This window comes from Erythrolamprus reginae, chromosome 8 (genome assembly GCF_031021105.1).
Source record: "Erythrolamprus reginae isolate rEryReg1 chromosome 8, rEryReg1.hap1, whole genome shotgun sequence".
Taxonomy (NCBI): Eukaryota; Metazoa; Chordata; class Lepidosauria; order Squamata; family Dipsadidae; genus Erythrolamprus; species Erythrolamprus reginae.
In genome coordinates, this window is record NC_091957.1 from 16,309,302 (window position 1) to 16,335,606 (window position 26,305).

Below are 26,305 nucleotides of genomic sequence, written 5' to 3' on the forward strand. Positions count from 1 at the left end.
ACCCAGGGCACCGATGCTCAGCCGGAGGGATCCCACGTGACTTTCCACATATTTTTCTTTGGTCCCCAGAGCTTATTGGTGATCTCGGCTTAGCCGGCATCCCAGCCGTGTGCCAATTAGCCCCGGAATCCAGCCGTGGCTGGCATCCCTTAATGACATCTCGTTTTCCCAAAGTGGACCACTAATGCCTGCCCTCTTTTTGACTTCCGCTCTTTGGAACGTCTCCAGCAGGGAGATTCTGACGCTGGTCCTTATCCAGATCTCGCCTCCCCCATCCCTGACCCAGGATGATGGACTTTGTTGCACAACGTTGAAGCTTGAAGTTATCAATGCAGGAAAAGAAATATTTTCCCACCCTCCACTTCTCAAGTGTCGGTGTTCTCTCTGATTGATTTCTTTTTCTCTTTCGTCATTCCTTTCTTTTCCTTTGTTTATTTTTATTCATTTGTGACTCGATTATTATTATTATTTTGACATCTCAAGGGGGCAAACATACCCAACATATTTTCCATTTCTTTTTTTCCCCAAAACAACATCCCTGCTGAGACCCTGTGGGCTGGGCTAAGAGAGAGAGATCGGCCAGCTTTCGTGTCTAAGGTGGGACTAGAACTCCCAGTCTCCTAGAATAGAGTAGAAAAAAGAATAGAGTAGAATAGAAAATAGACAGAATAGAATAGATATAGAGTAGAATAGGGAATAGAATAAGGTACAGAAAGAATAGAAAAGAAAAAAGAACAGAATAGAATAGAATATAGTAGAATAGGGAACAGAATAAGGTATAGAATAGAAAAAAGAATAAAATAGAATATAGAAAATAGAAAGAATAGAATAGATATAGAATAGAAAATAGAATAAGGAATAGAAAGAATAAAGTAGGAAAAGGAATAAAATAGAATATAGAAAATAGAAAGAATAGAATAGATATAGAATAGAATAGGAAATAGAATAAGGATTAGAAAGAATAAAATAGGAAAAAGAGTAGAATAGATATAGAGTAGAATAGGGAACAGAATAAGGTATAGAATAGAATAGAAAAAAGAATAGAATAGAATAAATAGAATAGAAAACAGAAAGAATAAAATAGATATAGTGTAGAATAGGGAATAGAATAAGAAATGGAAAGAATAGACTAGGGGAAAAAGAATAGAATAGAATAAAGAATAGAATAGAATAGAAATAATGGAGGTAGAGATAGAATATAGAATAGAATACTGTACAGAATGAATGGAATATGGAATGGAATGGAATAGAAATTAGAACAGAACAGAATAGAATAAAATAGAACCAAGTTGGAAGGGACCTTAGAAGTCTTCTAGTCCAATCCCTTGCTAAGGCAAGAAACCTTATCCCATTGATTGACCCAAAGTGACCCAGCTGGCTGCAGAATGGAAATTGAATTCTTGGGAACTCGCTTTTGAATTTTGCATCCCCGATGGCTGAATTTCCAACTTCCCCGCAGATCCTGAATCAGCCCTGTGTAGACAAAGACCATATATTTGCATAGATGCCACCAAAAAATAATAAGAAAAAGGTTCTAAATTTGCATTTTTTCCTAGCTGGATCTGACAGCCTGCCTTGTTTTTAAATTCCGTGTTATCATTTTAGGGAAATGTATCTTCGGTCCTTTGGACTGACTGGCCAGCTGCAGAAAAGCAGGTTTTAAAAACGCTGTAGAAATTGAATAGAAATTGAATTTAAAGGAAAAAAGATAACATTAATCATGATCTATGCGCCTAATGTTGATCAAAAAGCTTTCTGTAAAAAGCTATATCAAAAAATAATAAAATTTGGGAAAGAAAAAAAACCGCTGTAAAAGGGACACAAAGGTAGTCCTCTAGTTACTTCATTTAGTGATTGTTCATAATTATAACGGCCTTGAAAAAAGTAACTTAATACTGGTTAGAAGGTTAGAGGAAGGAAGGAAGGAAGGAGGGAGGGAGGGAGGAAGGAAGGAGAAAGGGAAGAAGGAAGGAGAAAGGGAGGGAGGAGAAAGGGAGGGAGGAAGGAAGGAGAAAGGGAGGAAGGATGGGAGGAAGGGAGGAAGGAGAAAGGGAGGGAGGAAAGAAGGAAGGAAGGAAGAAGAAAAGGAGGAAGGAAGGAGAAAGGCAGAAAGGATGGGAGGAAGGAAGGAAGGAGAAAGGGAGGAAGGAAGGAGAGAGGGAGGAAGGAAGGAAGGAAGGAGAAAGGGAGAAAGGATGGGAGGAAGGAAGGAAGGAAGGAGAAAGGGATGGAGGAAAGAAGGAAGGGAGGGAGGGAGAAAGGAAGGAAGGAGGAAGGGAGGAGAAATGGAGGGAGGGAGGAAGGAAGGTTAGAAGAGTCGGGGGTGGCACAGTGGTTAGAGTGCAGAACTGCAGGCTCCTTCAGCTAACCACTAGCTGTACTTCAGCGGTTCAAATCCCACCACCGGCTCAAGGTTGACTCAGCCTTCCGTCCTTCCGAGGTGGGTCAAATGAGGACCCAGATTGTTGGGGGCAAGAGGCTGACTCTTCAAACCACTTAGAGAGGGCTAGAAAAGCTCTAAAAAGCAGCATTTAACTGTTAAAGTAGAAATGATACACTGATATAACGAAAGAAGTGAAATAAATGAATTGAGTAGGAAATGTATTTTAAAATTTCTAACAACAACCCTTCCTCCTATGTATAGATTAAGATACGATATGAATAGTGGTTTTCCTTTTCCGCTCTTCTTTCTTCTTTCATTTTTTTTAATTCTCTTTAAAAAAATTCTTTTTTTCCTTCCTGGGTTTTTAAAGAGGCGTAAATTTGGATATCTTCTAATATTAAGGGCAGTTACAATAAAAGGAGGGTTTTTTCTTAAAATGAAAGTACGAATGTGTTTTCTAAGAACGCTAGAGAGGGACTGAAGCACGATGGCATAGTTAGGGAAAATAGCAAATAGCCAAGAGAAATTTAGATAGCTGTAGCACGTTAAATATAAAGGAAATAATTATTATTAATAATAATAATTTATTAGATTTGTATGCCGCCCCTCTCCGAAGACTCGGGGCGGCTCACAACATAACAAAGGGAAGAACACCAGGAAAGGAGATAGCACAGGATGAATGATATATACTGGAATACAGTGATCCCTCGATTTTCGCGATCTCAATCTTCGCAAAACGCTATATCGCGATTTTTCCACCCGATGACGTCACTCCTTTCCTTTCTCATCTTTCTTTCTCTCTCTCTTTCTCTATCTTGCTTCTTCCTCTCTCACACTCTCTTCCTCCCTCTCTCATCTCTTTCTTTCCTTCTCTCTCTTTCTCTATCTCTCCTCCTCTTGCTCTCGAGCGGCAAGCGAGCAGCCGGGCGGGCGGGTGAACGGGCAAGCGGCAAGCGAGCGGCTGGGTGGGTGGGTGACGGGCAAGTGGCAAGCGAGCAGCCGGGCGGGCGGGTGAACGGGCAAGCGGCAAGCGAGCAGCCGGCCGGGCGGGTGAACGGGCAAGCGGCAAGCGAGTAGCCGGCCGGGCGGGTGAACGGGCAAGCGGCAAGCGATCTTGGGGTTTCCCCTTTGCCTGGGCGGCGGGAAGACCCAGGGAAGGTTCCTTCGGCCGCCCAGCAGCTGATCTGCTCCGCAGCACGGCAGCAGCGAGGAGCCGAAGATGGGGTTTCCCCTTTGCCTGGGCAACGGGGAAACCCCATCTTCGGCTCCTCGCTGCTGCCGCGCTGCGAAGCAGATCAGCTACTGGGCGGCCGAAGGAACCTTCCCTGGGTGCCGTCCGCCGCCCACGCAAACTCCACCATCTGCGCATGTGCGGCCATGAAAAAAAGGGCGCGCATGCGCAGATGGTGTTTTTACTTCCGCAACCCTACATCGCGAAAAATCGATTATCGCGAGGGGTCTTGGAACGGAACCCTCGCGATACTCGAGGGATCACTGTAAATTGGATAAATTGGAGCCAGGGTGGCGCAGCAGGTAGAGTGCTGTACTGCAGGCCACTGAAGCTGACTGTAGATCTGAAGATCAGCGGTTCAAATCTCATCACCGGCTCAAGGTTGACTCAGCCTTCCATCCTTCCGAGGTGGGTCAAATGAGGACCCGGATTGTGGGGGCAATAGCCTAGCTCTGTTAAAAAAGTGCTATTGCTAACATGTCGTAAGCCGTCCTGAGTCTAAGGAGGAGAACGGCATAAAAATTGAATGAATGAATTAATGAATGAATTAATTAATTAATTAATTTGATTAAGAATTTGATTGCATTTGATATTGTATTGTATTATATTTTAATTTGAGGTATGTAAATTGGAATCTCTGCAAAGTGTGAAAAACAATAAAAAAAATTATACCCCAAAGCAGCATATAAGTCTCAATGCTATAAATACTATGGTTCCCTCTCTTCTCCTGCCCCACAGGCACCAAATCTTTTAACATGATGTCTCCGACGGGCGACAATTCGGAGCTGCTCGCTGAAATCAAAGCCGGGAAGAGTTTGAAGCCAACCCCTCAAAGTAAGGGATTCACCACCATCTTCTCGGGCTGTGGCCAAGTGGGCACCAACGTAAGTTCTGCCTGGAAATTGGGTCCCCTCTTCATCTGGTCTCTTTTTTATTATTATTATTATTATTAGTAGTAGTAGTAGTAGTAGTAGTAGTAGTAGTAGTAGTAGTAGTAGAAGTATTTATTAGACTTGTATTTAATTTATTAGACTTGTATTTCTCTTCCTGGAACCTGAAGTACAAATAATTCCTGACTTACAATCCTTCTTATAATTGCTTATAAATCTAAATAATTAAATTAAATTAATTAAATTAAATTCTTTGAGTGACTGTTCAAAGTTACCTGGCTTCCATGGTCAAGGCAGGAAGGCGTTAGTGATATTTGCCACCTTATGTTCAGGTGAAGTTAGTTGGGGGAAAATCCAAAGCAACGTGAGAAAATATTATTTCACTGAAAGAGTAGTAGATCCTTGGAACAAACTTCCAGCAGACGTGGTTGGTAAATCCACAGAAACTGAATTTAAACATGCCTGGGATAAACATATATCCATTGTAAGATAAAATACAGGAAATAGTATAAGGGCAGACTAGATGGACCATGAAGTCTTTTTCTGCCGTCAGTCTTCTATGTTTCTATGCGCAAAAATAACTAAAGGCAGGTTAAGGTGTGAATAAATGAATGTGAGAGAGGAAAAAAGAAACAAAGAAACAAAGAAAGAGAAAGAAAGAAAGAAAGAAGAGACAATAAGACAGAAAGAAAAAAGGAAGGCAGGAAGGAAAGAAGGAAGGAAAGCAATAAGATAGAAAAAAGAAATAAGGAAGGAAAGAAAGAAAGGCAGACAGACAAGAAGAAAGGGAGAGAGAGAGGGAGGGAAAGGCAATATAGACAGAAAAAAAGAAAGAAAAGATGGATGGAAGGAAGACAATAAGAAAAAAGAAAAAGAAAGAAGAAAAGAGAGAGAGAGAAAGACAATAAGAAAGAAAAAAGACAATAAGAGAAAAAAAGAAAAGGGAAAGAAGGAAGTAGGAAGGAAGGAATGAAAGAAGGAAGGAAAGAAAGAGAAAGGAAGAGAAAGGAAAACAATAGGACAGAAAGAAAAACGGAAGGAAGGAAGGAAGGAAGGAAGGAAGGAAGGAAAGAAGACACTAAATAGGTAGATATTAAGAAAGAAGGAAGGAAGGAAAGAAGGAAGGAAGGAAGGAAGGAGAAAATTGTCCGAGTTGTAATCACACAACTTCAGAGAGAAATTGGGCCAGCCACCAGAACTTTCCAATCCATGTCAAAAGTTCCTCCTAGGTAGGCCCACCCTAACTTCCGTTGCTAAGTGAGCCATTGTAAGTTAGGGGATTACGTTTAAAGATAAAAGCTAGAACCATTTCCAAGCTCTTGACTTTGGCCAACGCCTTCCCCCCCTCTTCTTGGTTGTCCCCCCAACAACAGGTGGAGTTCCCTACCGCTTCCTCGTCCCCCACGGGGACCCCAACACCCCCCTCCACTCCCGACGAAGCCTCCGGATTCAGGGCTTCCGGCTCGCCTAGGATGGAGGTCAACGGGACCCCGACCGGCCACCACGTGGACCTGGAGGGCCTGATCCCCACCCACGATGAACAGGGGAGGCCCATCCCCGAGTGGAAGCGACAAGTGATGCTGCGCAAGCTCCAAATGAAGGTTCAGGAAGAGGAAGAGCAGAGGCGCAAGGTAAAAGGCCACGACGTGGGACGGTCGGTCGGTCAGCATGGTGTGCGCAAGTGTGCGGTGATCCCATTTCCTGTGGTGTGTGTGTGTGTGTGGAACCTCAGTCGACACCCCGAGAAAAACATATAAACCAAGATCTTGTTGTAAAAGACAAGCGGTTGGTCTGGGTGGGGTAGAGCGGTTGGTCTGGGTGGGGTAGAGGATGGGGTAGAGGGGGGTCAAGATCAGTTGGTTCCGTGATCAAGTGTTGGAAAGAGTCCTCGGTGGTCTCTGAGCTTGCAGATGTTTCATTACCCAACTAGGTAACATCATCAGTGCTAGAAGGGAGTGGGGTTTGCAGAAAGGAAGAGGAGGAGGAGGAGGACTGTAGGGTCCTTGGTGTTCTCTGAGCTTGGTGGTTTTCTTGCCGATGATTCATGACCCAGCTAGATGATGGCATCAGTGTTAGAAGAGGGTGAGGCTTACAGAAAGGAGGAGGAGGAGGAGGAGGAGGAGGAAGAAAGGGAAGAGATGGAGGAGGAGGAGGAAGAGGAGGACGAGGAGGAAGAAAGGGAAGAGAGGAAGGAGGAGGAGGAAGAGAAGGACAAGTGGAAGGAGGAGGAGGACAAGGATGGGGAGGAGGAAGAGAAAGAGGAGGAAGAGAAGGAGGAGTGGAAGGAGGAGGAGGAGAAAGAGAAGGAGGAGGAGGAAGAAAGGGAAGAGAGGAAAGAGGAAGAGGAAGAGAAGGAGGAGTGGAAGGAGGAGGAGGAAGAGAAGGAGGAGGAAGAAAGGGAAGAGAGGAAAGAGGAGGAGGAAGAGAAGGAGGAGTGGAAGGAGGAGGAGGAGGAGAAAGAGAAGGAGGAGGAAGAAAGGGAAGAGAGGAAAGAGGAGGAGGAAGAGAAGGAGGAGTGGAAGGAGGAGGAGGAGGAGGAGAAAGAGAAGGAGGAGGAAGAAAGGGAAGAGAGGAAAGAGGAAGAGGAAGAGAAGGAGGAATGGAAGGAGGAGGAGGAGGAAGAGAGGGAAGAGAGGAAAGAGGAAGAGGAAGAGAAGGAGGAGTGGAAGGAGGAGGAGGAAGAAAGGGAAGAGAGGAAGGAGGAGAGGAAGGAGGAGGAAGGAGGAAGAGGAGGAGGAGGGAGGAAGAGGACTGTGAGGTCTTAGGACCGCTCTGAGCTTCGTGGTTTTCTTGCAGATGTTTCATGACCCAGGTTGGTAACATCATCAGTGCTAGAATTGAGTGGGGTTTGCAGGGAGGAGGAGGAGGAGAGAAAGGAGGAGGAGGAGAGGAAGGAGGAGAGGAAAGAGGAGGAGGAGGAATCAGAAGGAGGAGGAGGACTTAGGAGCTCCCTGAGCTTTGGGGTTTTCTTGCAGATGTTTCATGACCCCACTAGGTAGCATCATCAGTGTTAGAATTGAGTGGGGATTGCAGGGAGGAGGAGAGGAAGGAGGAGAACAACGATGACGATGACAACAACTGTGGAGTCCTTGGTGGTCTGTGAGGTTGGCAAGGTCTGTGGGACCGTAGATAGAGATTCATAATCCAACAGTCTTTTGCAGACCTTCCTGACGATGTGTAGAGAAAGTGGGGCCCTTCCTTCCTTCTAACTTGACCCTTGTTGTGGTCCTACGACGTGTTCTCTGCATGTCTGTCCCCCCTGACCTGCTGTGACCCAACTCTGAAGCTCATTTAACCTGCACTATGCGGCCAAGTGAGGATCGGTTTTGCTGCGCGGCGGCTGCAGCGGTGAAAACGCCTGTCGCAGGATATTCGGCGACCTCAAAAGTCTTCCCGCCAGATATTACCGATTCGACCTGCGCCTCCAAAAGATCCCTTCAACACCTCATTGCCAGATACTGCAGGAATTAAATGCCTTACATGACCGCTTCATGGTGTAACGTGTGAATGGTTCTCGTTGCCCCGTCCGTTAATCTCGTGGTGGTATTCTTGCGTGGTCCTTTTGCATGCCACTCCCCCTGAGCAGAAAAAATATTGGTCTTTCTCTCCTGATCCAGCTTCTTATTGGGAGAGAAAGACTAGAGGGAAGGAAAGGAAGGAAGGAAGGAAGGAAGGAAGGAAGGAAGGAAGGAAGGAAGGAAGGAAGGAAGAGACAATAAGATAGAAAGAAGGAAGGAAGGAAGGCAATAAGACAGAAAGAAAAAAGAAAGAAAGAAGGAAAGAAAGAAAGAAAGAAAGACAGACAAGAAGGAAGGGAGGGAGGCAGGGAAAAGCAATAAAGACAGAAAAAAGAAGGAAGAAAAGATGGAAGGAAGGAAGACAATAAGAAAAAAGACAAGGGGAAGAAAAAAGAAAGAAAGGAAGGAAAGAAAGAAAGAGAAAGGAAGAGAAGGGAAAACAATAAGACAGAAAGAAAAAGGAAGGAATACCTCTCCACCTGAGCAGAAAAAATATCGGTCTTCCTCTCCCAATACGGCTGTCCGGTTTTCTACCCATTGTCTCTTCTTGTCTGGCCACGCGGAGCTTTTAGCCAAGCGTCCCATTCTCATTACACCACGAAGTAACATGTAAGGCAGAGAGGGTGTGCAGAACCGCGGACCGTGTAGTTTGCCCATCCTGAGGGACTCTTCCTTGCCCTCTGGGTTGTGTTTTCTTTTTGTCTTGCGTAGCTACGATACGGGAATTGCTACCCGCAGGAAGGTTGGCGGTATTCCCATGCCCACAACGCCATCTTGGGACCTTTCGGCGAACTGATGACCGAAGATGACATCTTGCGTATTGAGAAGCAGATCCAGAACCTTCAGGTCGTGCACAAGGTCCAGAAAGTCGAGACTGAGCTGGAACAGCTGGAACAGGAGCTGCAACAGCTGTTACCTGTCTCGGCTACGTTAGCGAAGGAACATTTCACCGTCAACCCCATGTGCATGCACGGCCGGGCGGAGGACCTGCCCGGTTGGTGCAACAAGATCTCCATCCTCTTGAAAAGCATGTCCATCCTGCTGGCCACGCTGGGCGGCCGAGCCACCAGCCTGGCCGAAATGGTGACCTCCGATACGTTGGCCCAGAAGAAGGAAGAAAGCCAAGCGCCAATTACCACAGCGCCGCCGACGTTCAAAGACGGCCCAAGCCACATAGCCCGTTCTCAGTCCTTCAGCTGCACCAGAGAGGAAGTAGAGAAGGAGATCCTACAGTGCGGGGTGTCGGTGAAGAATCTGAAGGCCAACTACGAAGTCCATGTCCAGGCGCAGCTGATCAGCGAAGCAACCAACTGGGTGTACAGAAGGAAGCGTTCCCTGCCAGTGGGGACGGCCCAGTTCACGCTCGGACGCGAGCCCATTTTGGAAGAAGACTACATCATGGGCCTGGAGCCATTCCCGGTCCTGGAAGATGAGGAGGCCTCCATCGGTGGTCTTGAACCCCCCATTCAGCGGTCCCACATGCCTCTTCTCTACGAGGTGGGACCGAGCCCGTTCTCCAGAGGCGACTCCTTCGCAGAAACCAAGTTCAGCCCTGACCACATGACTAGAAGCCTCCCGGTCCAGACGGACCTGAGTTGCATCCAAGACTACATCGACCTGCGGAAGGAACGGATCGTCTACCTTTTCCTGGAACACTGGAAAAGGTGGACCTTCACTGATTCGGGCAGGCAAGTCCAGCCAAAGAGGATGGCGGAGATGCCCGGCTCCGATTCAGAAGCAGATGACCAAACATACAACCGGTCCACATTGACGGTCACAGAGCTGAAACCCAATGAGGACCACCAACTCTTGTACTTCATGAAGCAGCGTCAAGTGGTCGGCAGGCTGCTCACCCACTGGAGAAGTATCATCAGCCAGGTCCCTACTCGACAGATCCGCCGTCTGAGCCATGTCGACATTTTCTACTGGCCCGAACACTTCTTGCCGCACGTCGACGGTGCGCCGGTGGAGTACGACAGCCTCACCTTGGACCTCTTCATGCTGGGTTACTTCCAGCTGCTGGAGATGGACATGAGCCGGGATGAGCGCAAGTTCCGCCACCTGCTCTGCTATGAGATGTTTGACCGCCTGGGTAGCCACAGCTGGGACCTCATCCGGCAGTTTCACAAAGTGGTGATGGAGGAAGTGGAAGCTGGGAAGCGGGATTGGCTGGATGGCTTTGAGGACCTCAAGCAGAGGTTCTTCAGGGACAACCTGGCGGTGGACCACGGGACCACCTGCAGTGTGGAAGTCCCAGCCGAAACCCTACATTCTCCCCCTGTTCTCCCCCACCAGGAATCCTCTCTGTCTTTGGTCAGTAGCCCCCAAGAGCCCCCGTCCGCTGGAGACGAGCTAGCTGTTGTCCCACCTTTAAAGACTAGGAAGAATTCCATCCAGCTCATTTCAGAGCTTGGAGAATTCAGCAACGATGACATTTGCCGCTATATAGACCGTAGCTTCTCGTTTTGGAAAGAGAAGGAGGCCGAGATGTTTGACATCTGAGTGGTTGTAGAAGATATTTTGCAGAAGATGGCTTCTTAAACACGGATCCGTTCAATCTAGAACCGGTCCTTCACCAGTCCAGAAAGTGACTTCTGGATTACACTCCCAAATAACGTTGGTAAGATGGTGAGGGTTCTTCCAGCTGGGACTTTGGATGGTCTTGGTGGACTGAGCGAATGGACCCCAGTTGAGTTCCCTCAAGATCTGCTGTGCCCAATTTGAGCTCAACAAACACTACGCTGCTGCTACTACTACTATACTACTAGTTGCAAGGCATCTGTAGAGTTGCAGCCATCTGAATTCACTCTTCATCTTTGTGCTCTTTGCACACACCAACAGCAACACAGAGACAAAAACCATGTGCTATGCAAGTTGTGGGGGGAACTAATTCAGTTTGCTACCCAGCTCTGAGTAGAAAGAAAAAACAAGTAGACGTTGTACTTTACAAGGACGCTTAATTGTTGGTGGGGCACACGATTTGGGGGTCAAGAATTTGGGGAGCAGACAAAGGCACAATCAGACAGGAAGGGTGTTTAGGACCAAACCAGGCCCCGTATCTAGTTTTTTTAAAAAAAAAATCAGTTTAGACCATAAATTGTTGTTTTTTTTACATTTATTTTTTAATTTTAAAAATATTATATTTTTTTAATTTAAAAAATCAATTTATGCCACAAAAACCAATTTAGCCCATAAAATAATCTGCTACAACATCCTTCCTGTCCACAACTCCTTCAGCTTCAATCACAACAATACACGAGCACAACAAATACAAACTCAAAGTATCTGCTCCAAACTCGATTGTAGGAAATATGACTTTAGTAACTGAGTAGCTGATGCCTGGAACTCACTAACAAACTCTGTAGTGTCATCACCTAACCCCCAAAACTTCACCCTTAGACTGTCCACTGTTGACCTCTCCCGATTCCTAAGAGGTCTTAAGGGGCGTGCATAAGTGCACCAGCGTGCCTCCGGTCCCCTGTCCTAATGTTTTTCTTTTACTAGTATCATGTATATGAATATTATTATATCTTTGTATACCACCAATACGTACTTGACAAAATAAGTAAGTAAGTAGGTAGTTAAATAAATAAATGTGCAACATACTCAGTCCCCGACCAAGCAGGATCCATTGTACCTTAGTCATGTTGTGCAGATTCAACGCATGGGGTTAATGTATAGAAACATAGAAACATAGAAGTCTGACGGCAGAAAAAGACCTCATGGTCCATCTAGTCTGCCCTTATACTATTTTCTGTATTTTATCTTAGGATGGATATGTGTTTATCCCAGGCATGTTTAAATTCAGTTACTGTGGATTTATCTACCACGTCTGCTGGAAGTTTGTTCCAAGGATCTACTACTCTTTCAGTAAAATAATATTTTCTCATGTTGCTTTTGATCTTTCCCCCAACTAACTTCAGATTGTGTCCCCTTGTTCTTGTGTTCACTTTCCTATTAAAAACACTTCCCTATAGTGCGTAGAGTGTGTATGGGCAAGATTCCACAGGGTAGGAAACTGAAGCGTTGCACCAAATGACGCATCAGTGCCTTGTCCACATTGTTTGCGTGACGATGTGTCCCATGCAACATCATTTTAGACGTCACAGTAGAATTCGGTAAAATTTTGCAGCGGGTGGGGTGGTTTTAGAGTTGATAGCGCGCAATTGTCATTTATTTTAGAAATATTGATTATACTTCCCTGATGTGGTTGGCTCTGGCCCAGCTCCTGCCCCAGGGAATGTGGAGGTGGATGCAGGGGAAACTTCAACATGTCACAGGCCTGTGTTATTGCCGACAGAGTCAGTTCAGAGTTTAGTTTCCTCGGACGAAGAAGAAGGTGGGAGTGACTTGGAAGAGGGGGACTTGGCACACAGCCCAGGCAGTCAATCTCCCTTATCTTCCATTGATTTGGATGAAGACATCTTGGACCCACTCAAGCTCAGAATTATGCGTAGAAGAGACCAAGTAAGGACATATTACAGGAAATAAGAGCGGCCACCTGTGTTTGGGTGGGGCTCCAGTAATTAGGGCTGCTGCTATAAATAGCAGCATGTGGGTTTGGCCGTTGTGGAAGAGTATCTAATCGCAGTTCGTCAGGAATCCTGTGTTGCTGTTTTCTGGACTTTGTTTGTTGATTTTTCACGCCTTTGAAACCAAAGCAGAGTAACGTGTGTGTGTGTGTGTCTCACTTCGTTGGAAGAAGAAGGGGTGTGAAGTTTCTTCACAGCTGCTAGCTTAGTACTTAATGACTGCTTAAGGGAAATTGTACAGACTACCCAGTTGTTTTGGGATGAGTGCTCTTTGCAATACAAAAAGAGTCCTTAGTTTATTTTGACTTTTGTGATAAAGAACATTGTTTTGAATTTTCAAACGTGTGTGTGTCTGAAATTTGTACCCTTGAATTTTCAGGAGGCTCCTACCAGAGAGCCCGGCAGAACACTTCCCATAGTAGTTCCATCAATTCTCTTCACCCATAGAAGGATGATAGGATCCTAGAATGATTGCAATGCAAAGAAGCAAAATCGATATCACTTTGCCCCCCAAGTGTGTGGCGTGTTCTCCTATCCTTTTTGTGTGTTGTTATGCAAGTTTTCCAATTATTTTCTTATGATTGTCCTCGCTTGCTACTAAAAATAGGAGAACAACCTCAATTAAATTGATGGAAATTTGCTTCCCCCCCCCCCTCCTGTAGTTTGTCTGAAGAAATAAAATATGTTGTGTGCACAGAACTGGGCATATTTTTGTCATTGCAGAGAGAGAACTAAATTGCATTGGGATATTCGCATTTCTACTCTCGGTGTTTGTTTAGACTTGAAAGATCTTCATCTTAGCTCCAACAATCAAAGAGCCAAACCCTGCATTAAAAAAATAATAATAAGTTGAATAATTAATTTCGGACTGCAACTTCCAAAAACAATAGAAGCAAATTTTATTGGCATGGATTCTCAATACAGTACTTGAAAGAGCTTTTTATTCAGGGATTAAAACAAAAGTGAACGAATTTTAAAAAGCGTCCCTTTTTTATCTTAAACTTGAAATTTGTTTGCTACTAAACCAGTCTAAACTGAGTTGAATGGTCCAACTTGCTTTAAAATAGCATTTTGTACAATTTTGGCAATTTTAAGAGGTGCCTGGGTTGCAACTACCAGAATTCCCCAACTCACGGATTTTATGACCTTTTTATACGTGGTGGTTGTTAAACACCGCAATTGTTAAGCGAACTTGTTATTTGTTAGCCTTCATCTGAATTTTGACCATATCACCACGGAAAGGTTGCAGTGGCCATAAGTGTGCAAAAGGTTCATAAGTCACTTTTGTGGCACGGTTGCAGAATAACACAGCGGAAAGGGACCTGAGAGGTCTTCTAGTCCAACCCCCTGCTAGAGGCAAAGGGGATTTGGATAAGCTAGAAAATCCACATCATTTGTTTTGTGGTTGGCTCTGGCCCAGCTCCTGACCCAGGGAATGGGGAGGTGGATGCAGGGGAAACTTCAACATGTCACAGGCCTGTGTTATTGCCGACAGAATCAGTTCAGAGTTTAGTTTCCTCGGACGAAGAAGAAGGTGGGAGTGACTCGGCAGAGGAGGGCTTGGCACACAGCCAAGGCAGTCAATCTTCCTTATCTTTTATTGCTTCAGATGATGACATTTTTTACCCACGCAATCGCAGAATTATGCGTAGAAGGGACCAAGTAAGAACATATTACAGGAAATAAGGGAGGCCACCTGTGTTTGGGTGGGGCTCCAGTAATTAGGGCTGCTGCTATAAATAGCAGCATGTGGGTTTGGCCATTGTGGAAGAATATCTGTTCGCAGTTCGTCAGGAATATTTTGTGCTGGACTTTGTTGCTTTTTCACACCTTTGAATCCAAAGCAGAGCAACGTGTGTGTGTGTGTGTGTGTCTCACTTTGTTGGAAGAAGAAGGGGTGTGAAGTTTCTTCACAGCTGCTTGCTAAGTACTTAATGGCTGCTTAAGGGAAATTGTACAGACTACCCAGTTGTTTTGGGAAGAGTGCTCTTTGCAATACAAAAAGAGTGCTTAGTTTATTTTGACTTTTGTGATAAAGAACATTGTTTTGAATTTTCAAACGTGTGTGTGTCTGAAATTTGTACCCTTGAATTTTCGGGAGGCTCCTGTCAGAGAGCCCAGCAGAACAATTTGAAAATGGGTCACACCCTGAAAAAGCTGCAGAACGAGCGACAGATAAATAAGAATAAAAACAGATTTGGGTTTTCCACATGCTCTGTTTGGCCAGACCAAGAAATTTATTTCCACCCCATCTCCCTCTAAAAAGGATATTGAGACTCTAGAAAGAGTGCAGAGAAAAGCGACAAAGAGGATTAGGGGTCTGGAGGCTAAAACATATGAGAAACAGTTGCAGGAATTGGGCATGGCTAGTTTGATGAAAGGAAGGACCAGGGGAGGCATGATAGCAGCGGTCCAATATCTCAGGGGATGCCCCAAAGAAGAGGGAGTCAAGCTATTCTCCAAAAAGCACATGATGGCAGGACAAGAAGCAATGGGTGGAAACTAAACAAGGAGAGAAGCAATTGAGAACTAAGGAGGAATTTCTTGACAGTCAGAACAATTAGTCTGTGGAGAGGGGCGGCATATAAATCCAATAAATAAATAAATAAATAAATACATACATACATACATACATACACACATAAATAAATAAACAAACAAACAAACAAATAAATAAATAAATGAATAAATAAATAATCAGTGGAACAGCTTGCCTCCAGAAGTTGTAAATGCTCTACCATTGGAAGTTTTTAAGCAGATGTTGGATAACCATCTGTCTGAAGTAGTGTAGGGTTTCCTGCCTAAGCAGGGGGTTGGACTAGAAGACCTCCACAGTCCCGTCCAACTCTATTGTTATTTTTTATTGTCAAAATTATAAATTAACAATGTCAGCAGCCTATAAGGAAAACCTCTATAAAATGTTTTATCGTTGGTATTTTGGCCAAAATGTTTTCAAATCGTTCACCCGAATGCTGCAGATGTAGTTACAAAAAAGGAACTTTCTACCATATGTGAACATTTGTGTATGTATTGTTAACGTATGAGCAGAGTAATCCTTGTTTACCAAGGTTGTACACACACAAAAATGTTTATATTGAGATCAGTTGTGAATAACTACTCAGCCACACACAGATAGACTAACTTGAATTAAAGTTTGCTTTGAGAAATAGCATGTTCAGATAAACAGTCTGAAGTCCTACACATAATAGGTCAGAATAACAATCCAAATATTACCCAGTGCATAGTCTTTCTTACTTATTATCTTTGTCATAATCAGTAAAATTTTGGCTATAATACCTGACTACAGTACAGAGAGATTGCAGAGCTAACCTAACATTAAGTATCCAGACAAAGGGAAACAGAGAGGCGGACTCAGAGAAATAAGCTATAGCTCCCCCTTGTGGTAGTCTGCAACACCTGCAGCCAATATATTGCCAACCCAACAGTTATGGACAGAGTCCTAATGTGTGCCTGCCCTATGGCTGTTATGGGAATGGCTGCCGTGGTTAAGTGAATTGCATGATCGTTCTGCGAATTCCGGCTTCCCCATTGCCTTATCGGAAGCGGGCTGGCAAGTCGCTAAACTTGACTCAGGGTTGCAACGGTCCTAAATACATGCCCAAATTCGACCACGGGGATGTATCGAAGGTCGTAAGTACGAGTAGCATTGGTAAGTCACTTTTTCCAGGGCTGTTGTGAAGATCGGTAAAGAAACCGTTATACGTCAAGGATTACTTGCATTTTACTGAGATAGGTTACAGTAAGAGAGCAAGTCTAATTTTGCTGAATTTCACCCCCTTATGCTGCTGCAGAGTAGGGAGGTAATAATAATAATAATAATAATAATAATAATAATAATAATAATAATAACAACAACAACAACAACAACAACAACAACAGAGTTGGAAGGGACCTTGGAGGTCTTCTTCTTCTGCTTCTGCTTCTGCTTTTCCTCCTTTTCTTTCTCCTTCCTTCTCTTTCTTCTCCTCCTCCTCTTCCTCTTCCTTCTCCCTCCTCCTTCTTCCTTCCTACTCCTCCTTTTCCTTCTTCCTCCGCCTTCTTCCTCTCTCTTCTCCTCCTCCTCTTCCTCCTCCTCCTTCCTTCTTCCTCCTGCTCCTTCTTTTTCTCCTCCTTCTCCTCCTCCTCCTCTTCCTCTCCCTTCTTCCTCCTCCTTCTTCTCCTCCTTCTTCCTTCCTCCTCCTCTTCCTTCTTCCTCCTTCTTCCTTCTTTCACCTCCGCCTTCTTCCTCCTCTTCTCCTCCTCCTTCCTTCTTCCTCCTGCGCCTTCTTTTTCTCCTCCTGCTCCTTCTTCTACTTCTCCTCTTCCTCCCCCTTCTCCTCCTTCTTCTTCCTTCCTCCTCCTCTTCTTCCTTCTTCCTCCTTCTTTCTCCTCCTCCTCCTTCCTCCTCCTTCCTTCTTCCTCCCTCCTCTTCCTCCTCCTCCTCCTTCCTTCTTCCTCCTGCTCCTTCTTTTTCTCCTTCTCCTCCTCCTCCTCCTTCTTCCCAACACCTTCCTACTTGGTGGGTGTTGACTCTTCTTCCTTTCTTGCTCTTGCCTTCCAGGAAACAGAAGATGAGGCGCGTCTGGCTGGCATGCCAGCTTGGAGAAGGGATATTTTCCGGAAAAAGATGGAAGAGGAGAGGTAAGAATCAATAGAAGAATTTTGTAACTCTGGGGTGAACTTGGTCCTTTCTGGTCTTGGTGGTTTCTTTGCAGACATTTCACAGCCCAACTAGGTTACACCATCAGGGATAGAAGGTTGTGGTGTTGGAAGAGGAGGAGGAAGAGGAGGAGGAGGGGAACCTATGGGATCCTTTGTGCTTTTCTTGCAAACGTTTCATTAGGTAACAGTATTAGAAGGGAGTGGAGTTTGCAGAAAGGAGGAGGAGGAGGGGGAGGGGGAGGAGGAGGAGGAGGGGGAGACTGAAGAGATGACCTGTCTCGGTGCAGCTAGGCTGCAAGACCTTCGACATACGCAGAGCAGAGTTTTTGGTAAGAGTGTGGATGTGTGATACAGCCAGTAACGACACAGACTTAGTATGCTAAGCAAGTATTATTTACATATATACATATTTACAAGCACAAAGCAGAAATAAACAACAAACCGCACATAGTAGCACGAAGCAGAATATACTACCCCCACAAGGTAAAGGCAAAGAATGAATGAGCTATCCAACATCATCATCGGGAGAGAGCGCTGGCGCCCTCTTATGGCGAACCAGCCAAAGTCCTTAAAGGTATATTGCATCTATAAAGGTACAAACTACAATTGGTAGTTTACATACATGGCATCCCCAAATACTGGTGAGTACCATGTACTAGGAGAATCCATGGCCTTTCTGAGCTTGCAGTTTCCATGCAGATGTCTACACAACTAGGTAACATCATCAGTGTTTGGCTGCTTCTTCTTGATCCGGGAGAAATGTCACATCTGCGATTGTTGTTCCCACATTTTTGCGATCGCCACAAACCTATCAGTCTGTTCCTTCTGGTGTAAAAACCTTTACCAAACAAAAAAATTACGAACCTCTACTTTTCAAAACTAACCTGTCTGTTGTGTTTTGTCTCTTTTTTGCAGGTTACAAAAACGGTGAGTCTTGACGACGCGGCTAAATGTTTTGGTTTGCCTGCCCGTTTTCGCTGCCTAAGGCGACTGGACCCATCAGGCACAGCCTTGGGCTGGATAGGACTTGGATCCATATGAAAGAATGATCGAGGGTTGGATCAACCGCTGGATGAGAGGAAGATAAAACCTAGCCAGTGTCACTTATAGCAGCCAGGAGTGATGGCTGTCATGAAAATTTAATTATATAGACATATACCTTTATACACACACAAATGTATATTTAATTAAACATATTTATATATACATATACATATATACATACATATACATATATACATATGCCAAGACCTTCATACCTGTACCCGTGAAAATCTATGAATATGAAGAGGCAATAGCCATCACAATCTTCAGAACGTTTAAAATTTATTTAAAACTACTAAACATTACTAAGCTTTCGTCATTCAGAGTATTAAAATCCCCATTGAAGAAATGATTGCTTTTATATAATGCTACTCAATTTAGCCATTGCGCTCGTAATGGGCCCACACCCCGACTACATTGAGCAGCATTATATTAAAGCAAGCATTTCTTCAATGGGGATTTTAATACTCTGAATGACGAAAGCTTAGTAATTTTTAGTAGTTTTAAATAAATTTTAAACGTTCCAGAGATCGTGATGGTTAATGCCTCTCCATTTATAACTATAGTGGGAACTCACATTTTTAGGACAATTCTATCTACCTACTTACCTACCTACCTGTAATCTCTATCTTCAATAATATCTCTCCCTCTCCAATCTTCTATCTCTCTCTCTCTATCACCTATCTATCTATCTATCTATTATCTATCTATCTACCTATCATCTATCTATCTATCTTTCTATCTATCTATCTATCTTTCTCTATCTAGCTATATCTATCTATCTATCTATCTTTCTCTATCTAGCTATATCTATCTATCTTTCTATCTATCTATCTATCTATCTACCTATCATCTATCTATCTATCTATCTACCTATCTACCTATCTATCTATCTATCTATCTATCTTTCTCTATCTAGCTATATCTATCTATTTATCTATCTATCATCTAGCTATCATCTATCTATCGATCGATTGATCGATATGTAGATATACACAGAGAGAGAGAGAAAAACACAAAATTGGGACACTGCGACCATTGTAAATATGAGCCAGTTAGTGTCTCGGTTTGGATCGCGTGACCCTGGGTCGTAAGTGTGAAAAACGTTCCGGAGTCCCCTATAAACAAACTGTCATAAATTGACAACTATCTGTCTATAAATAGATAATGAAAAGATTAAAAATGAATAAATCAGGGGGGTTGCGGTGCAGTGGGCATGTTGCTAACACTACCAGCCTCTCATTTCTTTTCTTCTTCTTTTTTTAAAATAAAGTTTTATTCATTTTCTACTATTACATTTAATTAGTGTGTAATAAATCTCATGTTGTCTGGGTTGTTTTGTTTGCTTAACAATGCAAATTATATTCCTAATTGTTATCTTCCCCCCCTATTTTTTTCCAGCCATTGATAAAATAAATTCCATGTTTGTGTTCTGCATCTCCGTTCTGTTTAATCTTCTGTTTGCTCCTCTCGTTTCTTTTCCGACAGACGAGAGGAAGAAAAACTGCGACGGATCGAGGAAGAGAAGGAGAAGGAACAAGCGGAAAAGCTAAAGACTCTCGGCTTTGACGAGAACAAACTGACCCCGTGGCAAAGGCAGATTATCCTCAAAAAAGGAGACATGGCGAAGTATTAAGCCTTCTCCACGCTTGGGGTGGGGTGGGGGACGCCTGTTTCAATCCAAGAACTTGGCGGTGGCGGGAAAAACAGAGATTCATGTCTCCTGGTTCGCAGTCTCCAGATCTTATGTGTTCATTACCGAATCCACCCAGGGCCTCTCCCTCTCGATTGCTCTTTCTGTTAAATTTCCATTCGTTCGACTCCAAATCCTCCATTTTGTGAAATGTCCTCTCGTTCAACCCAAAACCAGATCCTTCTGGGACCTATCCCTCTCAATCGCTCGTTTTGTTATAATTCCATTTGTTTAACCTTAAATTTGTCACTTTCAATCACTCGTTTTGCAAAATGTCCATTCGTTCAACCCAAAACCAGATCCTTCTGGCACCTATCCCTCTCAATCTCTCGTTTTGTTATAATTCTATTTGTTTAACCTTAAATTTGTCTCTTTCAATCACTCATTTTGCAAAATGTCCACTCGTTCAACCCAAAACCAGATCCTTCTGGCACCTATCCCTCTCAATCGCTCGTTTTGTTATAATTCCATTTGTTTAACCTTAAATTTGTCTCTTTCAATCACTTGTTTTGCAAAATGTCCACTCGTTCAACCCAAAACCAGATCCTTCTGGCACCTATCCCTCTCAATCGCTCGTTTTGTTATAATTCCATTTGTTTAACCTTAAATTTGTCACTTTCAATCACTCGTTTTGCAAAATGTCCATTCGTTCAACCCAAAACCAGATCCTTCTGGCACCTATCCCTCTCAATCTCTCGTTTTGTTATAATTCTATTTGTTTAACCTTAAATTTGTCTCTTTCAATCACTCATTTTGCAAAATGTCCACTCGTTCAACCCAAAACCAGATCCTTCTGGCACCTATCCCTCTCAATCGCTCGTTTTGTTATAATTCCATTTGTTTAACCTTAAATTTGTCACTTTCAATCACTCGTTTTGCAAAATGTCCACTCGTTCAACCCAAAACCAGATCCTTCTGGGATCCATCTCTCTCGATCACTTGTTTTGTTAAATTTCTATTTGTTCAACCCTAAATCATTTTGGGATTTGTCTCTCTCGATTGCTCATTTTGCGAAATGTCTGCTTGTTCAACCCAAAACCTGATCTTTCTGGGATCTGTCCCTCTCGATCACTCATTTTCTTAAATTTCTATTCGTTCCACCCCAAATCCCTTTGGGATCTGTCTCTCTCAAACACTCATTTTGCAAAATGTCTACTTGTTCAAACCGAAACCAGATCCTTCCGGGATCTGTCTCTCTCGATCACTCATTTTTTAAAAAATTATTTATTCAACCCCAAATCCCTTTGGGATCTGTCTGTCTCTCTCAATCATTCATTTTTCAAAATGTCCACTCGTTCAAACCAAAACTAGATCCATCCAGGATCTGTCTCTCTCGATTATTTATTTTGTTAAATTTCTATTCGTTCAACCCCAAATCCTTTGGGATCTCTCCTCTCTCTCGATTACTCGTTTTTCAAAATGTCCCGTTGCTGAACCCAAACCCAGGTCCTTCCAAGATCTGTCCTTCTCAATCGTTCATTTTGCTAAATGTCCATCAACCCAAAGTCAGATGCTTTGAGGATCTCTCCCTCTCGATCCCTCATTTACCTAAATTTCTTTGTTCAAACATCAGTCTTTGCTCAATGCAGGCGACTTTAATTGTCCAACTGACAAGGGTGGGATATAATTTTAAACCAACATCTGGTCTGTTTTGAAGATACACCCCACCTTAAAGTTAAGCAAATTCTGGAGAAAGAAAATTGCAGATAACCCAAATTTTCCATAGCTGGCACTGCTGAGCACAGATTGGCCAATTCGGAGGTCAGTACAAGTAGTCCTGCACTTACAATCATTTATTTAGTGACTTTTTGAAGTTACACTGAAACCATTTTTCACACTTATGACCCTTGGTCACGTGAGTTGCGTTGTCCTTTGTGACCTGACCAGCAAAGTCAGATTCCGTTAACAACTGGGTTACTAATGCAACAACGGGAGTGATTCACTGTGGCAAGCAAGGTCATAAAGCAGGGCAAAACTCACTTAACAACCATCTCGCTTAGCAACAGAAATGGGTTGGGCTCAATTGTGGTCATAAATTGAGGACTACTTGTATGTATATCTGACTTCCTGGAAGCATCAGCCGTTAAACCAAGATTTGTTTGCATGCAAGGCAACAGCTTAACCACAATTCAACAGCCTGCCTTAATTTAGCACGATTCTTAATGGTCACCTTGCAGATCAAAGAATTCAATTGTGAGACCAGGAAATGTATTTAAAATAATATTATTATTATTATTATTATTATTATTATTATTATTATCATTATTATTATTATGTCAGTACAACACAGCAAACGAGATCACTATGCTGGATTTCGTATTTCATCACCAGTCGGGCGCTTCCCAAGCACCTAGGACTACGTGATGTAGCGGCGAATTATGTTTGCCGATCCCAGTAAAGCAGCCTTTTACAATTGACAGATGGAGATTTTGTCAATTCCGATGGTTTTCAAATGTCCGTTGAGATCCTTTGGCACTGCGCCCAGTGTGCCAAATACCACTGGGACCACTTTCACAGGCTTATGCCAGAGTCGTTTCAGCTCGAATTTTAGATCTTCGTATTTCACTAATTTCTCTAGCTGCTTCTCCTCAATTCTGCTGTCTCCTGGGATTGCGATGTCGATGATCCATACTTTCTTTTTCTCCATGATCACAATGTCTGGTGTGTTATGCTTCAGAATTTGGTCAGTCTGAAGTCGCAGGTCCCACAGTAGTTTTGCTTGCTCATTTTCGACCACTTTTTTGGGCTTATGATCCCACCAGTTCTTTGCCACTGGTAAATGGTAGTTCTGGCACAAGTTCCAGTGGATCATCTGTGCCGCAGCATCATGTCTATGCTTGTAGTCAGTAATATTATTATTATTATTATTATTATTATTATTATTATTATTATTTGCATGTGGCAAATAATAGTGGCAAAAAGTCTGGAGTTAATATACATACATACATGCATACATACATGTGTGTATGTATGTGTCTTTAAGTATATGTATATGTGTATATACATACATACATACATACATGAAGAGGCAGTAGCCATCACCATCTCCGGAACGTTTAAAATTGATTTAAAACTACTAAAAATACTACTAAGCTTCCGTCAGTCCTCTACTGGTGTCGTCAGAGTGTAAAATCCCCATTGAAGAGATGCTTGCTTTTATGCAATGCCACTCAATTTAGTCATTTTTAATTTAGTCACAAGCAGGATGAGGGAGATTGTGGCCCCGCTGTATAGAGCGCTGGTGAGACCCCATTTGGAATATACTGTGTTCAGTTCTGGAGACCTCACCTACAAAAAGAGATTGATCAAATTAAACGGGTCCAAAGACGGGCTACAAAAACGGTGGAAGGTCTTCAGCATCAAACTTACCAGGAAAGACTTCATGAACACGATCTGTATAGTCTGGAGGACAGAAGGAAAAGTGGGGAACACGAATGAAATATTTAAATATATGAAAGGGTTAAATAAGGTTCAGGAGGGAAGTGTTTTCAATAGGAAAATGAACCCAAGAACAAGGGGGCACAATCTGAGGTCAGTTGGGAGAAAGATCAGAAGTAATGGGAGAAAATATTATTTGACTGAAAGAGTAGTAGATGCTTGGAACAAACGTTTCAGCAGACGTGGTTGGTCAATCCACAGTCACTGAATGTAAACATGCCTGAGATAAACATAGACCCATCCTAAGATAAAATACAGGAAAGAGTATAAGGGCAGACGAGATGGACCAGGAGGTCTTTATCTGCCGTCAATCTTCTAGGTTTCTAGGTTTCTATTTTAGTCATTGCATGAAAGCAAGCATCTCTTCAATGGGGATTTTACACTCTGACGAAATCAGTTTTAAATCAATTTTAAACGTTCTGGAGACTGTGAGGGCTACTGCCTCTTCAGAGAAGGGCGGCATGCAAATCTAATAAATCTAAATAATAATAATAATAATAATAATAATAATAATAATAATAATAATAATTTATAACTATACCTGGAACTTGCATTTTTATGACAATTCTTTATATATACAATATACAATATACAGTGGTACCTCATCTTACGAACGCCTTTTCTAACGAACTTTTCGAGATACGAACTCGGTGTTTAAGATTTTTTTGCCTCTTCTTCCGAACTATTTTCACCTTACGAACCCAAGCCACTGCTGCTGGGATGTAGGGGTTTCTTTTCCCCCCCTTTTTTGAAGAAAGAAAAGGGAGGGGCGGCTTGGAGGGGGAAAGAGTTTGCATTTTAAAAAGTAGGAGAACAGCGTGCTTGCACAGGCACTGAAAGGGTGTCTTTTGAAGAAAGAAAAGGGAGGGGCACCCCCCTTGCCTTTCTTCCTTCCCATTCACCCTTTAGCCTAGCCTTGCTTCTTCCACCCACCCCCTTTAGCTGCTCCTCCCTGCCCTCTGTTCGCCTCCCTTCTAAAGTTTGGGATTTTCCTGAAGGATTTGCATGCGTTATTTGCTTTTACATTGATTCCTATGGGAGACATTGTTTTGTCTTACGAACTTTTCACCTTACGAACCTCCTCCTGGAACCAATTAAGTTCGTATCATGAGGTACCACTGTATATCTATAAACCTCCGATCCTTTAAAGAATGAATTGGCCCCAATTCGTAGAATCGTTGCAAAAACCACAATTCCTGATGAGAAATTTGAGAAATTTCATATAAAATGAAATAAAATTAAAAAACAAGGCAATCCTAAAGGAAAGAACTTGCCAGTGAGGAAAACAAAGATTTTGGACTCCCAATTAGGCAAGGAAAGTGAGGTACTCTTACAAGAAGGACTTTAATGTCCATTCCACAACCCTCAGCTCATTGGGTCATATTCCGTACAGAGAAATTTCCTGACCAGATTCTTCAATTTCCTAGAATAGTTCTTAAAAATTGAGAAAGATACAGGTAGTCCTCAACTTACAAGCATTTACTTAGTTAACGACGGCGCTGAAAAAAAATGGGACTCGCAACCACTTTTTGCTAGGCCATGGGAAAAATTTTGCAGCCAAAATTCCAGACACTTGGCAGTTGGCTCGTATATATGGCGATCACAGGTGTCCAGAAACGTAGGGATCTACTTAGCGACAGTGGCAAGTGAGGCCGTAACCTGGGGAAGAACTCCCTTCGCAACTGTCTCGCTGAACGGCGGACGTTTTGGCCTCCATCATGGTTGTTTGTTGAGGACCACCTGTATCCAAAGCTACGTTTGGCTTGAAAGCAGGTCCCCTTTGAACTGTACAGCACAGACAAAAGATTTCTGGACCCCAAAGAACATTTTCTGAGATTTTATTGCCAAATTTCAATTTTGCAGGAATCGGGGGGGTCACAAATTTGGGGCTCATCGTGTCAGTTAAGTTTGTTTGAGGTCCCTCGGTGGACAATATTTTGTCCAGTATCAAATTTCTACCGGTACGGACGAGAACACCACACCAGTAGTAAAACATGCACAAGAAGCAAAATTTTCTGAGGGGGGGCGCGTGTGAGATTTCGGTGATTTTTTGCATCTGCGCATATGCAGAATCAAACCAAAATTGCCAAAATTTCTCTCTCACACACGCATGCTCTGCGAGCAAAATCTCATGAGGGGACGTGCGCAAGAGAGATTTTGGCGATTTTTTGGCTTCTGTGTACGCGCAGAAGCAAAAAACCACCGAAATTTCTGTCGTGTGCACACATACACAGGAAGCAAAATCTCGTGAGGGGACGTGTGCGTGAGAGAGCGATTTTGGTGATTTTTTTTGCTTCCAGGTACACGCGGAAGCAAAAAATCGCCGAAATCTTTCTTTTGCGCGTACTCGCGCAGCAAGGAAAATCTAGTAGGGCCTCTAGGAATCTCCTGGGAGGAAACAGGGCCAGAAAAGGCGGGGGGAAGTCTCCGTGGGACCTCTCTAGGAATCTCCTGGGAGGAAACATGGCCTCCACCCTCCCTTTGTTTTACCCAATCGCACACATTATTTGCTTTTCTATTTAAGAACCCGGTCGTGGAATGAGTTAAGTTCGTATGTAGAGGTACTACTGTAAAGGCAACATCGGGCTCAGTTTGCCAGCATGTGTGTGAGAGAGATTTCGGTTATTTTTCTGCTTCCACGTATGCGCGAAAGCAAAAAATTGCCGAAATCTCTCTTGTGCGCACATCCCCTCACGAGATTTTGTTTTCTGCGCATGTGCAGAAGCAAAATTTCACCGGGACATACGTGCATAAACGCCAGAGACCTAAAGCTACGTGCACAGTTCACCGGTAGTAACGGGAGTGCCGAAATCTCATTTGCGCGCAACGCCTGCTTGGTTTTGTCCTGCGATGCAGCGTTTTACCCAGCGAACGGTTACAAACATTTTAGTCAGATACGAGATGGACACGTCCA

At 43.4% G+C, this 26,305-nt stretch overlaps 2 protein-coding genes across 3 annotated transcripts in view; both read left to right on the forward strand.

The window, feature by feature from the left end:
- Window positions 1-22,281, forward strand: part of LOC139171148 (espin-like) — a 67,216-nt gene extending 44,935 nt beyond the window's left edge. The window contains exons 10-14 of one of the 2 annotated variants that reach the window (XM_070759030.1): window positions 4,353-4,498; window positions 5,878-6,135; window positions 17,116-17,195; window positions 18,132-18,143; window positions 19,749-22,281. In XM_070759030.1, coding sequence (XP_070615131.1) covers window positions 4,353-4,498; window positions 5,878-6,135; window positions 17,116-17,195; window positions 18,132-18,143; window positions 19,749-19,896 — 644 coding nt within the window. In that variant the 3' untranslated portion in view covers window positions 19,897-22,281. Of the gene's footprint in view, window positions 1-4,352; window positions 4,499-5,877; window positions 6,136-17,115; window positions 17,196-18,131; window positions 18,496-19,748 lie in introns of those variants that run through there. The other variant, XM_070759029.1, reaches the window with a different exon arrangement.
- On the forward strand, window positions 7,567-10,524 carry LOC139171309 (espin-like protein). Its single transcript, XM_070759415.1, has 3 exons — window positions 7,567-7,617; window positions 8,734-10,242; window positions 10,318-10,524. The coding sequence occupies exons 1-3, from the start codon at window positions 7,567-7,569 to the stop codon at window positions 10,522-10,524; spliced, it is 1,767 nt and encodes a 588-aa protein (XP_070615516.1).
- Window positions 22,282-26,305: the final 4,024 nt, after the last annotated feature.